Raw genomic sequence first — 12,349 nt, 5'->3', positions numbered from 1 at the left:
TTTTAAAATTTTCTTTATATTAACTAGGGATTAACTACAAGTAAAATCAGACAATAAATGGGTCACTTTATAGTTTTCTTTTAGACTAAAATAGTGATCAACGTGTCATCGATTTACCAATCAGAAGACAATGTTGAAATGTTAAGTTTATATCATCAAGGTACATCTAGAACAGAAACGGAGCGCTCATTAGGATGCGAAACGAGTTACTATAGAAGAATCTAATTGCTGATGGTCCGATTTCTTCCGTGGAAAATGTCGCGACGCCTGCGTCGTCTTCCATCGACAACGAGGGTGGATCTGGGCTGAAGAACGTGAACAGGTAGGTAAACAGAGACAACTATACTAGAAGAGGAAGAAACGATTATGGTTACACCGAAGGGGCTGGGGGTGGAAAGGACAAAATGGACGTCAGCCAATAGAACGCCGGGACAAAATGGCCGTCGGTGAATTTAATCAATACCGTCCTCCGTCCTTCGTTGTAGGTGGAGGACAGGACGAGACCCAGAAAGGGCCAGGATCGTAGCTAGTATACCGCGCGTACCTCTCTCATTGACGTCGGTATATTTTGCGTGTAGGCGTGTAAATCCTCAATGTGCGCAACTGATGTAACACGACCCACGAGAACTTACTATTCCTGCAATGCCGTGTCAATGTTTCGAGTTGTGAACGACGGACAAAATTGAAATCGAGACTTGTACGAGTATCGAAACAAATTGTTCTGTGTAACATTTTTCTATTTGGAGGATATGTAAAATGTATGTGAAAAATCCATTGTTACATGTGAAATTTTATATTAATATTTTATTTTGATTGTTTTGTAATAATTGCACTGTACTGATAATTCTTTTCCTTTGATATAATACGATATGAATGTAGGAATAACGATAAAACACGTATTACCACTAAATGTAATTACTATAAATCTGAATTAAGTAACGTAATTAAATGATGGCTTGTCCCAAATTAATTCTAATAATAATTATAATAATGAATTTACTCCATTAGTCTTTATAATTTACGTTTATTAAAATAAAATTTTTTAATCTTCTATATATATAAACTCTTTAAAAAATAATAAATAATTCAACTAAAGGTCAATATGTCCAATTTAACAGATTGCATTACCGCGTCCGATTGTAATACTTATAAAATTAATCCTACTGAACTGTGACATTATCATTATTAAATCGGATTTCAATTAAATAGCCGTGTATATGAATTCTCACCAGCCGTTGATGGAAGACAGTGCTTATGTCCTGAAACAATGCTGTTGCTCATCGACTCGGTTGTCATGACGTATCAGCAAGAACGGGCATTATCGTCGCGTGAAAAGCTTTAGCACGAAGTTTCTACGAGCAGCAACTATCAACTCGAGGTGACTGTTTTAAGAGAAGTTCCAAGTTATTTTACCATGGTTGGCAGGGAGAGGAGTAGGTCGCCGATTTAATGGAACCACGCAGTCGGACAGCATCGATCCCAGCATCCACCATCCGCTCTTAGAAGAGAGTAGCCGCACGAACAACTCAGGCCACGAAGATACTGACGATCTTCCTTTCCGTTCTTCATCTTTTGGAAAACTTTAGATTAAATTGACATTCCGTGTAGCGTTCGGGAAAGGATTTGTCTAAACACATACCTATTACCATTAAAAACTTGTCGACATTATTTTACTATGGTAATTCTACGTTATTTTCCTTTTATTTCTTCTGTAGAGCGATATTAAATATATTTTTATTATTAATATATTTTTGATACTTGAGAGTAAATAAATTTTGGTATGTATTTTTATTAGATTTTAGAAAATATGTTCCAGTACTTACTTGATAATTAATTATCGGTGTTTTATACAAGTACCAGGATTTATTTCCTGTCAAAAATTAAATTGTTATTTTATGATTAATTACCGCTTACATAACTTTTTGCATTTTTTATATGTAAATCTTAGGATATATAACACAATTGCATGTCACACATTTAATTTTATAAATATTTACTTATAAATTTGCAAACTAATTACGGTATTATTAAAAGATAAGAATTTATATAAACATATTAAATATGAGAAGCAAGAAATAAAGCAAAGAATAACTGGCAACATAATAAATTAAGATTTTTGCATTGTGCAATAAGACTAAATATCCTTCTCTTAATTCTTATTAGAAAATTTACGTGAAATTTACTTTATTTAATTTACGTAATTTAAATACAAAGATCGTTTGTTTATTAGTAATTTATCTATTTTTAATCTATTTTTCCTGTAAAAAACAAATTTTCTACAATACAGTGTTACGTTCTACAATACTGTATCGTAGAAAATTTTATTTTATATAATATAGAATACACACCTGTGTGCTCGATTAAAGAAGCATAATTTTTTTAAATTTTATCAAAATACTTTTATTTCTAGTAAAATATTTAAATCGCTTGTCTTTGCTTTTAAATCTGCAGTTTTAATTAATTTGTACGTATTATCTGTTAAGTTATTCAATCTCTCTTTAACAACTTTCTCGAAAATTAATACTAAACTTATAAAATGTTTTCTCTATTACATTTTGAAAACTTAATCAAACAGTTACACAATTTAAAATTTAAAAAATAATGAGAATTATATTAATTTATAGAAAGTAATGAAAATTAAATCTCATAGAATTCAAACGTTTCTCTAACGTTTCCTCTAAGGTACAATGCCGAGTGACTTGTAAATATTTAGAATTTCGCATGTTATGAATGTCTCTTCATTGTATTTAAAGTATAAATTTGAGATGAAGTTAAATATAAGAGAATATACAGAAATTAATCAATCAAATCTCATACAAAAAATTACAGATTTTTAATTTCTTATAGGGGTCTGTATTAATATATAAAAATCTTTTTATTATAATTATTATTTATAATCTCGGTGTTGGGTTATAAAACGTTTTGTACTAACTGAAAATAATTAAATGCAAGTGATAAAACTTTATATAAGTTAATTGTATTATTTGATAAACTGTATTATTTGATCGCAGACTATACATATCATTACTATAATATGTATAGTCTTTGTGTGCGATCTCAAGTAATTTAACCGACAAACCGGTGTCTCAAATCAGCATAAGTTTCTTGTTTAATTTTCAAATGATTAAATCAAAGCGAGCGTGTTCTCTTTTTGTGAATAACGTATTTAAATTAAAATAAGTTAGTTTCGCAATTTATTGTACGTTTGAAAATTTATTATATAATATAACAATACAATTAACGAGATAAAATATAAAATTGCCTTTAAGATTACTTATAAAATCTCGCAAAGATGTATGTGTATTTTGGTGTAAAATATATTTCAAATAATTAAATTTATTATTCAATTTATACTCAATTTATAATAGAATGAGATATACGGCGGCAAAGTTATGAATGTATTATAAGCAGTGATTAGCAAAAACTTATTTAGTTCAAATAGTGGTTGATAATTTTTATTATTTACTGATTAATTTAATTAATTTACTAATTTAACTTTCTTTTTGAGTGATTTTCTTATAAAGTTATAAATACTTTTGTCTACATCGAAGAGTTCTGTTTTTAGCAGCGTTTGAAAGATACAAATATCATTATTTCCTTTATATATAGAGGAATTACAACGGCTTCTTTGAGCCGTTATCAAATCTCTGTAATTACAGAAAAACCTATTTACAGTCTCAACCAACTGTTATTGAGTGAATATTTCTTTGTATAATAATTTTCTTCTTCAAAAGACTCATTTAGAATTATATTTTCTAAAAATAATAATACGAGTATGATAAAATTTTCTTTAAAACATATTTCTGCAATTTTATAATTTAATTATTGGAAAGAATATATAAAATGGATTAAAATATTCGGTACTGTTGCAATTATTATCTCAAAAATCATTAATGTCACAAATAATTTCTTCGTTCTTACGATTATAATTTAAATTGTCATTAAAATATTCATGTACTAACGATTCTGGCTCTATTTGGCTCGGCACAACCTACCGACGTTTCTTTCGTTTGGCGAGCTATGAACAGCTTGTTATGATTAAGTAAGGTGACTTACGGCAACGGTTTTAGGTCTGTGCGAATAATACTTCTGTAATGGGAGCCGAATTCGGGGCGCCAAGCTCGGAATGCCAAATTGAAATTTTTCCCAACTGAAAGAAGAAAAACTAGTAATTGTATTACTTCAGAAAATATTATTAAGCCTATAGTTACACGAAGCTTTATCGCATAATCTAAGAACTGTTCATAATCCAAATTTTCATGAAGATTCTTACAGTTTTCTATAAATTTCATTATTGAAAATATTAACGACATAGTTTCGGAAGAATGTACTGCATTCATTATTAAAATCTCAAACAAAATCGTTCAAAATAATGCCATTTTAAATATAAGAACTCAACTTTATTACTTATATAAAGATATACATAAAAATAAAAAAAGCTCTTAGTGTGATATAAAATATATCTCAAAGTAATGATACCTTTATTACTTTATGAAATGTCAAGATTATTCTTTTCTAACATCATACTTGAAATTCTTGCTAATTAAAGAATATTAGCAGCATTTGATATGGGGAAAGAGCGGGGAATATCAATGTGCGCTAGGCACTACCAATGCTAAGATCGGCCCTGCTTCGCACTAAAGCTATAAAAGCCATCAGTTCTGTACCGAAATAGATATTTGTATTTTGGACGTCGATGTACGTGTGTCTCTCTGTGGATCGAAGTCACTTTCAACGAATTCCTCAAGCCGAAAAGGATATCGATATTCATCTTAACACCAGATATTTATTTCTAAACTTTCTAATAAAATTCTACTGTGAGAAAGAGTGCGGAAATTGGATCGATCGTTTTTTTCACAATTGAAAGTGAGTAGAAGGCGCTATTAAATTTTATTCCGTTTCAAAGATATTTTTATAACAATTTGAGATTTTAAACAAATAAAATAAACCTTTCGTCACGATTTGTCGGATTTTCGAGATCAAGATAAGCAATTCTTAAATTAATGCGATACTGAAATCGGACGCGTTCAATATTCCGCAAACATTTATTACATCATTTAGGATCTCACAATAGTTCCGACCATCTCCAACCTCGTTTATCCTATACATACAGCGGCTACCGAATCCCATTCTGACTCTCTCGGATACATACTGTGCGGGAGCGCGGTCAGACTCCAGAAATTCCTCCTTAGCCATACATCCCTCCCAATAAGCCGGCATCGGAACGCGGGGCTCCGCACCCCTTCAGAATATTGATTAGCCATCATTTTCAGATGACGCCTACGCTCTGTTGGGTGTTCCTGTTGGCGTTGGTGGGCCGCGCCACGAGCGTGCCAAGGCCTCTCGTGGTTGACGCTTGCGCCCTGCTTTGCAACCCCGGGGCAGAGACTGAATCCGAGCGAGAGCGGGATCCGGTGCTATTTCCCCGATATCCCAAGGTAAACTGCAAGCTCCAGTCTAACAGCGACGAGCACCAGGCGTTGGTTATTGCCAGTCACTGCTTGAAACTGTGCAATCCAGACGTGTCAATTACCTCGGAAATTTACTGCTTTGCTCTGAGAGGGTCTCTTCAAGCGAATTTAGGATGTAATTGTGAAGCTTTATCACCTTTGAGTCCGAACACTATGCGGCTTCACGAAAGTTGGAGGCTCAACTTTTTGGTAAAGGAGCTGGCGAGCGATATCTTGAGTGTAATTCTCTCTTCACCTCTCGATACCATCGTCCTATGCGATATCCATAACGAGCTGTTCAACGATGTTGATGTGAATTCAGGAACGCTGTACGAAAAGTGTAAGAAAGCTGGAGCGAACGCTACCACCGCGGAACCAGAACGAGAGAAACGAGAAATTAAAGAGGTGGTTGAGCCAGATGATCAAGCTGACATAACTGAGGAGGACACCTCTTCGAATCTGCCACCGGCGTGGTCAGGACTGACACGAAAGGTCGATTCTACTCTCCCGGATACAGAAGAACTAAAAGAACCATTGGAAATAAAGAACTTAGAAGATGATTTCTCGAAAAAGGCCGAGGAAAAGAAATTACGCCCCCCAGAAAAAGAAGAAAAGCTCCGTACTGCAGATGAACAAGAATCGACGATCATCGAAGATGCCCTTGACAGTTTTTGCAAAGTCATCTGCAAAACAAACAAAAAAAACTCAAGATGTGGATGTGATAATCCAAAGTTATATCCAGAGTTACATAAAACAGATACGTGAATAAAATAATAACAGGTAGGAGAGAATTCGCGTGGAAGGGCATGAATTTATATATCTCATAGATTAATCGATAATACATGGTCGATCCGTTGTGCTAAAAGCATTTCTCACCGTAATCAAAGAGACCGTAAAAGAAAAATAATCTGAAGCATGTATGATTCTCTTTTCTACTTTTGTTGTTCAAATTGATTTTTGTCTCGGCAATTCAATGTATAATAATAATTCTAATACGTAAGAGAAATTAACAAATTATTATTTGGTAACTAACAAATTGTTATCCATCGTAATACTTTATGATACGCGATAATTCTAATTACATAATATTATTGTTAGATTGTAATAATTCGGGCGCTATATAAAAATATCAGTTTGCCATTCCACACATTGTGCCATTTATAAACAGATTTATAAACAGATTTGTATTTTCCTATTTTTAATATATACATGTACATTTTATATATGCGATTTGTATTCTTCTTTCTTTTATGTGTATTTATATTTTTATATGTATTTATGTATATTTATCTATTTTTATTCCCATTCCCGTATAATCAGTTATAGTAGATAAAATCGGAATAAAACGTTTAAAGGAACATATAAAAGCAAAATAAATTATTACAGGAAACATTCTGGGAAAATTAATGGCAAAACTTGATGTGTATTAATATAATTACAATAATATAATTACGAAATATTAAGTTAATGATTATAATATAATGATAAGCTTTTCCACTTAATGTTTAACATTGTAATCGCTTTAGGCTTAAGAGAGTTCTACACAGGTCCAGTTCATACGGTTGCGTTATATGTTCTTTTTCGGTTGAGATAGCACAACGACGGAATTTTACACAATTCTTCAATAGTATTTCAGATAATATGTACTTTTCTGAAAAAAAGAAAGAAATCTGGTTATGCGACAAAACATGATCATAATGAATATGTATAATTAAACGTTTTATTCGATTTATTTACTTTTATAACATGTTAAGAAACATTAATTAAAAATGAAAATAATAATACATTTGAAAGAAATATTATTACTCTTTCACAATATTACATCCTATGATCGAGACATTGAACCTTTTAGCATGCGTTTAATATATATAACTTAAACAAAAATATGTTTTGGTATATATTTCATGTCTCGCACATACTTTTGTTTTAAAAGTATCCTAACTGGTAATCTTTCTCTAATCGATAATCATAAATAAAAAATAGATAATTGTTCACCAATAGATAATCTTTGCTAAATAGTAAGAAATAAATATTCGGTAAAACTTTATTATAAAATTGATATTTTTCATTAAGGTAAATTAATTATATTATGTATCTTGAGACATAATAAATATTCGAAAATCCAAAAACTTGCGACGTGTGAACAGGACATCGATGTGTGATATGTGTATTATGCAATAAATTCTATTTATATGCGCGCACGATATGCACGTGCATTCTCGCGCTAATTATAGTTTACCTAAAGCGAACTAATAATTTTTATACGACAGAGTATGTTAAATAAGTAAATAAGCTATAACGAAACAAAATCCATGTCTTCCACTTTGTAGTCGAATTATTATTCTTCGGCGATAGAGCGACCGCTTTATATGATATTACGATAAGTGATAAATGTATAATGATAAAACGCAAATAGTTTACTCGTTTAGTGCGATAAGTCTTGTCCGGCATCAATACGTCATCGATCGCTTCCGATCGAAAAACTTAGTAATCTTGTGAAATAACCGTTGTATTTCGAACGTACAGCGAGCAATCGGTGGCGTGTTTGTTTACCATGCCGAATTGAGAAGAAAAAGTTGTGACGCGACAATAAGACGTAGACTCTAGTATGCCTATACGATGTATTTTCAATCGTATCACGCTCTCGGTTATCAATCGATAAACACACGCACGTTCTTCGACACTCTGTAAATTTTTTAATACATTATATCTGCATTTACAAGAGAGCAAGATGAAGAGTAATGCAACAGAGAGTTACTTGTTGAGTGCCTAGAGAAAGAATTGTAATTTAATTATGTACATATAATATATAAATGTACTTGGAAATCGGTCGATCGTCGAGAGCGTGATTAATTGGCTCTAATAATTTATTACCTTACATTAATGTATATGTAATTATTTATATAATTACTTGGTTGTATGTACATTAATTATATTAATATAAATATTCATATTATTCTATTACATATGCATGATAATAACATAAGAGATATAACATTAATCGAATTTCACACACACACATGTGTATTTATCTATTTACTAATTATATATAATCTATACCAATCGCTCATTGTAACTATATATAACATGTAATATAACAATATAACAAGCAAAACGTTATTATCTTAAAAGATTTGTGCAAACTAAATAAAGTAATTACTTAAAGAGCTTTATCATGTATCGAAATATGCGGTCAGTTGCTCCTTTTAAATTATAATCTTTTTAATTATATTTATACTACTTATGCCGAGATTGTGAATTATGTATAAAAATATTGCAAAAGTTTGATGTATATTATATGCTCAGTCATATAATAATAAATTAATAATAAAAACGATATTTATATGTATAGCAACAAAAATTCTAAAAATTTTGTTATTATTTTAGTATTATTACTTTTTAAATAAAAATTTAAGTGATTTAAGCAAACAATGATAACGTAACAATTTGCAATGTTATTAACATTTAAAAAATAATCTTTTTTAAAAAATTTCGAAAATGTTTTGAAAGCATTGATTGATGTATCATAGGCTGAAAGTATAGCGAAGTCTTTTATCGACTACAGTGATGGAAGTACTCAGGGAAAGTAATAGTACCTTGTCGATAACGAAGAGTAATATGTCTTTGTCGGTGACGAAGGGTAAGTCGGATTTTAGGAATTTCGGATTAGACTCTGAGAAAAGATATATCAACAATAGATATATCTCTCTATTGTTGATATAACTATTTTAATTTCCCTCAATAGTAATATTTAAAAAAAAATAAAAAAATTTAAAGGAAAAACAGGTATTTATCTAACTACTTACTCTACTTATCAATAATTTTTTTTAATAGATAATTTTCAAATAATTGTTTAAACAGTACGCAATAAAAAATACTTTGTACTTCCTTATTCCTTTAGCTTAACATATTTTTTACATTTTTAATGCCTTACAATAAAATAATAAAATTTGGATCTGTTATAGTAATGTACTTTATAGTCAAGCGTTTTGATAAAAAATTAAATAAAAATTAAATAGATATTAATTTTAAACTGTGATTAAGATTAATACTAGATTAATAATAGATTATATTTATTAAACTGTGATTTTATTACGATTTTCGATACACGGTCTATATCTCTACATGATACGATCGAAGCAATCTTTATTTCCCCGAAGTAAATGTCAATCAGGATGGTCTTCAATTACATTACACATTTTCTGATAGCTTATTATCTTCTTCACACACTACATCCCTATAGCATAGGCTACTCTTATATAAAAGCCGATTCAACCACCGAAGAAGCATCAGTCGAGTACCATCCATCTCTCGGACACACCCCGTTTATTCAGGTAAAAACATCACATACTTTTAATTGCAATAATTTAAAAAAATATGTACATGTATATATAATATGTGTTCCTTGTGCCCACATTATGTACTTTTTTTCTGTATATAAAATTTCGTAAACTTTTGCATGAATCATCTAGCCTTTCACATACCAAAATATTTCAAATTCCAATAACATCTCAATTTTATACAGCGGCTTTATGTGATATATTCTTAAACACAAAGCTGGTCATCGCCAGTTATTACGAATTTTGATATTTCGCGACAAATCAATACCCTTGGACGAACCCGTGACGTTACTTGCAAATAATGTAGGTCGACTGCGTTTGATAGAGACATTTGTCTTCGAATCGTTTCCCCGAGTATAAAAGCTCGCAGCTTTTGCGCCGCTCGTAACATTCGGTGACCAACAATCTTCTAAGAATCAAGCACGTTCTTTTCGTTCGCGCAAAAGAGAGTAAGCTTTCTTCGTTTTATATTAAAATTTATTTACTGCAAACTTCTTTAAAATTTATTATCGCTTATCAACAATTATTACAAGATTGATAATAATTTATTTTATGACAGTAAACAAAATGAGACAATAATTATAAAAGTTTATATCGCGCGTTATAATCAAATAATCAACAAATTCTGTACTTTCTGTCTTAGACGAAAATAGATCAACGCGCCGACATGGTTTCCATTCGCCTTATCTTGGCTCTCGCTGTTATCATGGTAGCTTTCGTCATCGGCGCAAATGCCGCCTACAAAAAACCACCCTTCAATGGTAGTATATTCGGCAAACGATCTAACACTGTGACTGGTAAGTACAAGTTTTACGTTATCTTTGTGGAATACTTTTCAAAAAAGATTTAATTTTATAAAAAGTAAAAATTAATTTTAAAGCTTATGTATATTTATACAAATAAGTAAAATTAACTCCACCTGTTAGATATGGATTATCTTATATCAGAATATCAATTAACTAAATATAATTTTATTATATAGTATATTATTTTGTAAAAATTATCTGAAACACATCGTATCTGTTAGTTACGTTGTTCTCGTTCCTCAAACTTTTATTTGATATACTGTATAATCTTTGACGTTAAAATTTATTTGAAGAATTTTGCTATTCTTAGAATATCTTTTGTTTAGAAATGACTGCAGTTTATAAAACTTCTTTGCGGCATAATCAATTCTTGTCAGATTCATTTTCCATTATTTCTCAAAGTAATCAATAAATTGTATTTCTTTTCAGACTACGAAGTTACCAGCCGCGCTCTGTCAGCTATTTGCGAGGTCGCCAGCGAAACCTGCACCGCTTGGCTGAATCATCAAGAATCCAACTGAAGATGAAAAACCGACCGAGATAATCTACGATTCTCGCCGACTGATCGATCCATGAAACAATGTAATTAACTGAACTCCTGTAAAGTAAACTCGCAATCATGCGCTTGAAAATTCGTCACACATTGTTTCCTATCAATAATCATTACATTATGTGTCATATCTAATCGTAATTTATATCTAAACAATATTGTAATTAAAATGATTTAAGCTTCCGCGATCTAGCCTTGTTTATCAGAAATATCTCAAATAAAGTATTATGATTTCAGGAGCTAATTAATATTATTTTAATTATTCTCTCCTTCTACCTCTCACGTTTATTACATAAGAGTGTTGACTAATAGTATCCGTTTTAATTTTTACTTTAATTATTACATAGTAATACCAGTGGACAATTTTTTAAACAATTATTATGTAATAAAGAAATTATCGACTAGAATGTTTAAAATAGTAAAGCGTGTATTTGACAGAACGTTCAATTTAAATAATTTAAGTAATTTGAATAATAATAAAAGTTCATTGAAACTCAGTACATGTAGATTAGAAGCAGTTTGATATGGAAAGCACGTGCCATTCACCTGCCGGGATAAGGGTTACAGTCTATTGTCTACGGCCGAAAAAACGTGCAATACGGAGCAACCGCAAAAGTATTGTCATATATTTAATTTTATCATTTTATATACATGTAAGATACTTTATATTTAAACATAAATATTTTACTTGCAAACATTCCATTGTATAGTAATAAAATCGTGTTAATAAAATAATTTTGCTCTTACAATATTAGATTTTATTTTGTGGTAGTAAAATTAATAAATAATCATATTCTCTGCGTCGGTAAATCGATATATACATTGTATATTAAAAACGCAGTGTAGAAATTGTATCAAGAATTTATGTCAGATTAAGTAAAGTACTTCATTGAGGACGATAAATCTTCCGCCGACAAAGGCCAACCGAGAAATTTATTCTCGATACAGTTAAAGACAAAGATTGGTGTTAGTTGACATGGTGTACATGAACTAAATATTTAATTGCTCTTTAATCGAGTATAAATACGCTAAGCCTGATAGAATTAAGCTCATTGCATTCAGTTTACCTTCAGGTAAGGATATTACTCGTTATTATTCGATCAGAGTCTATCTTTTATTGAATTCTGGCTTTTACAAAAGATCCGCAGTTTTCAACATTAAATCTCCGTGACATTAAATCAGAATAACCAATATCTTTATGGT

At 30.7% G+C, this 12,349-nt stretch overlaps 1 protein-coding gene and 1 long non-coding RNA gene across 4 annotated transcripts; one reads left to right on the top strand and one right to left on the bottom strand.

The window, feature by feature from the left end:
* Positions 1-503: 503 nt before the first annotated feature.
* Positions 504-8,787, top strand: LOC139777417 (uncharacterized). 3 transcript variants are annotated; one of them, XM_071714838.1, is made up of 3 exons: positions 4,661-4,866; positions 5,274-5,690; positions 5,773-6,000. In XM_071714838.1, the coding sequence occupies exons 2-3, from the start codon at positions 5,274-5,276 to the stop codon at positions 5,884-5,886; spliced, it is 531 nt and encodes a 176-aa protein (XP_071570939.1). In that variant the 5' UTR covers positions 4,661-4,866; the 3' UTR covers positions 5,887-6,000. The 3 variants fall into 3 exon arrangements, with proteins under 3 accessions (XP_071570938.1, XP_071570939.1, XP_071570937.1); XM_071714837.1 differs by lacking the exon at positions 4,661-4,866 and adding an exon at positions 504-758 and having other exon boundaries at positions 5,274-8,787; XM_071714836.1 differs by having other exon boundaries at positions 4,673-4,866; positions 5,274-8,787.
* On the bottom strand, positions 972-5,327 carry LOC139777419 (uncharacterized). The gene is made up of 3 exons (XR_011719352.1): positions 5,153-5,327; positions 4,057-4,150; positions 972-1,870 (listed from the first exon to the last, which is right to left on the bottom strand). It is a non-coding gene; the product is annotated as an uncharacterized lncRNA (long non-coding RNA).
* Positions 8,788-12,349: the final 3,562 nt, after the last annotated feature.

The sequence above is a fragment of the Temnothorax nylanderi genome, unplaced genomic scaffold, assembly GCF_030848795.1.
Source record: "Temnothorax nylanderi isolate EJ_2023f unplaced genomic scaffold, tnyl_v1.0 TNYL_tig0147_pilon, whole genome shotgun sequence".
NCBI lineage: Eukaryota > Metazoa > Arthropoda > Insecta > Hymenoptera > Formicidae > Temnothorax > Temnothorax nylanderi.
This window is presented reverse-complemented; position numbering and strand designations above follow the sequence as displayed.

Coding starts and splice junctions, on each gene's coding strand:
- LOC139777417 (XM_071714837.1), top strand. CDS start 5,274: ATGACGCCTACGCTCTGTTGGGTGTTCCTGTTGGCGTTGGTGGGCCGC.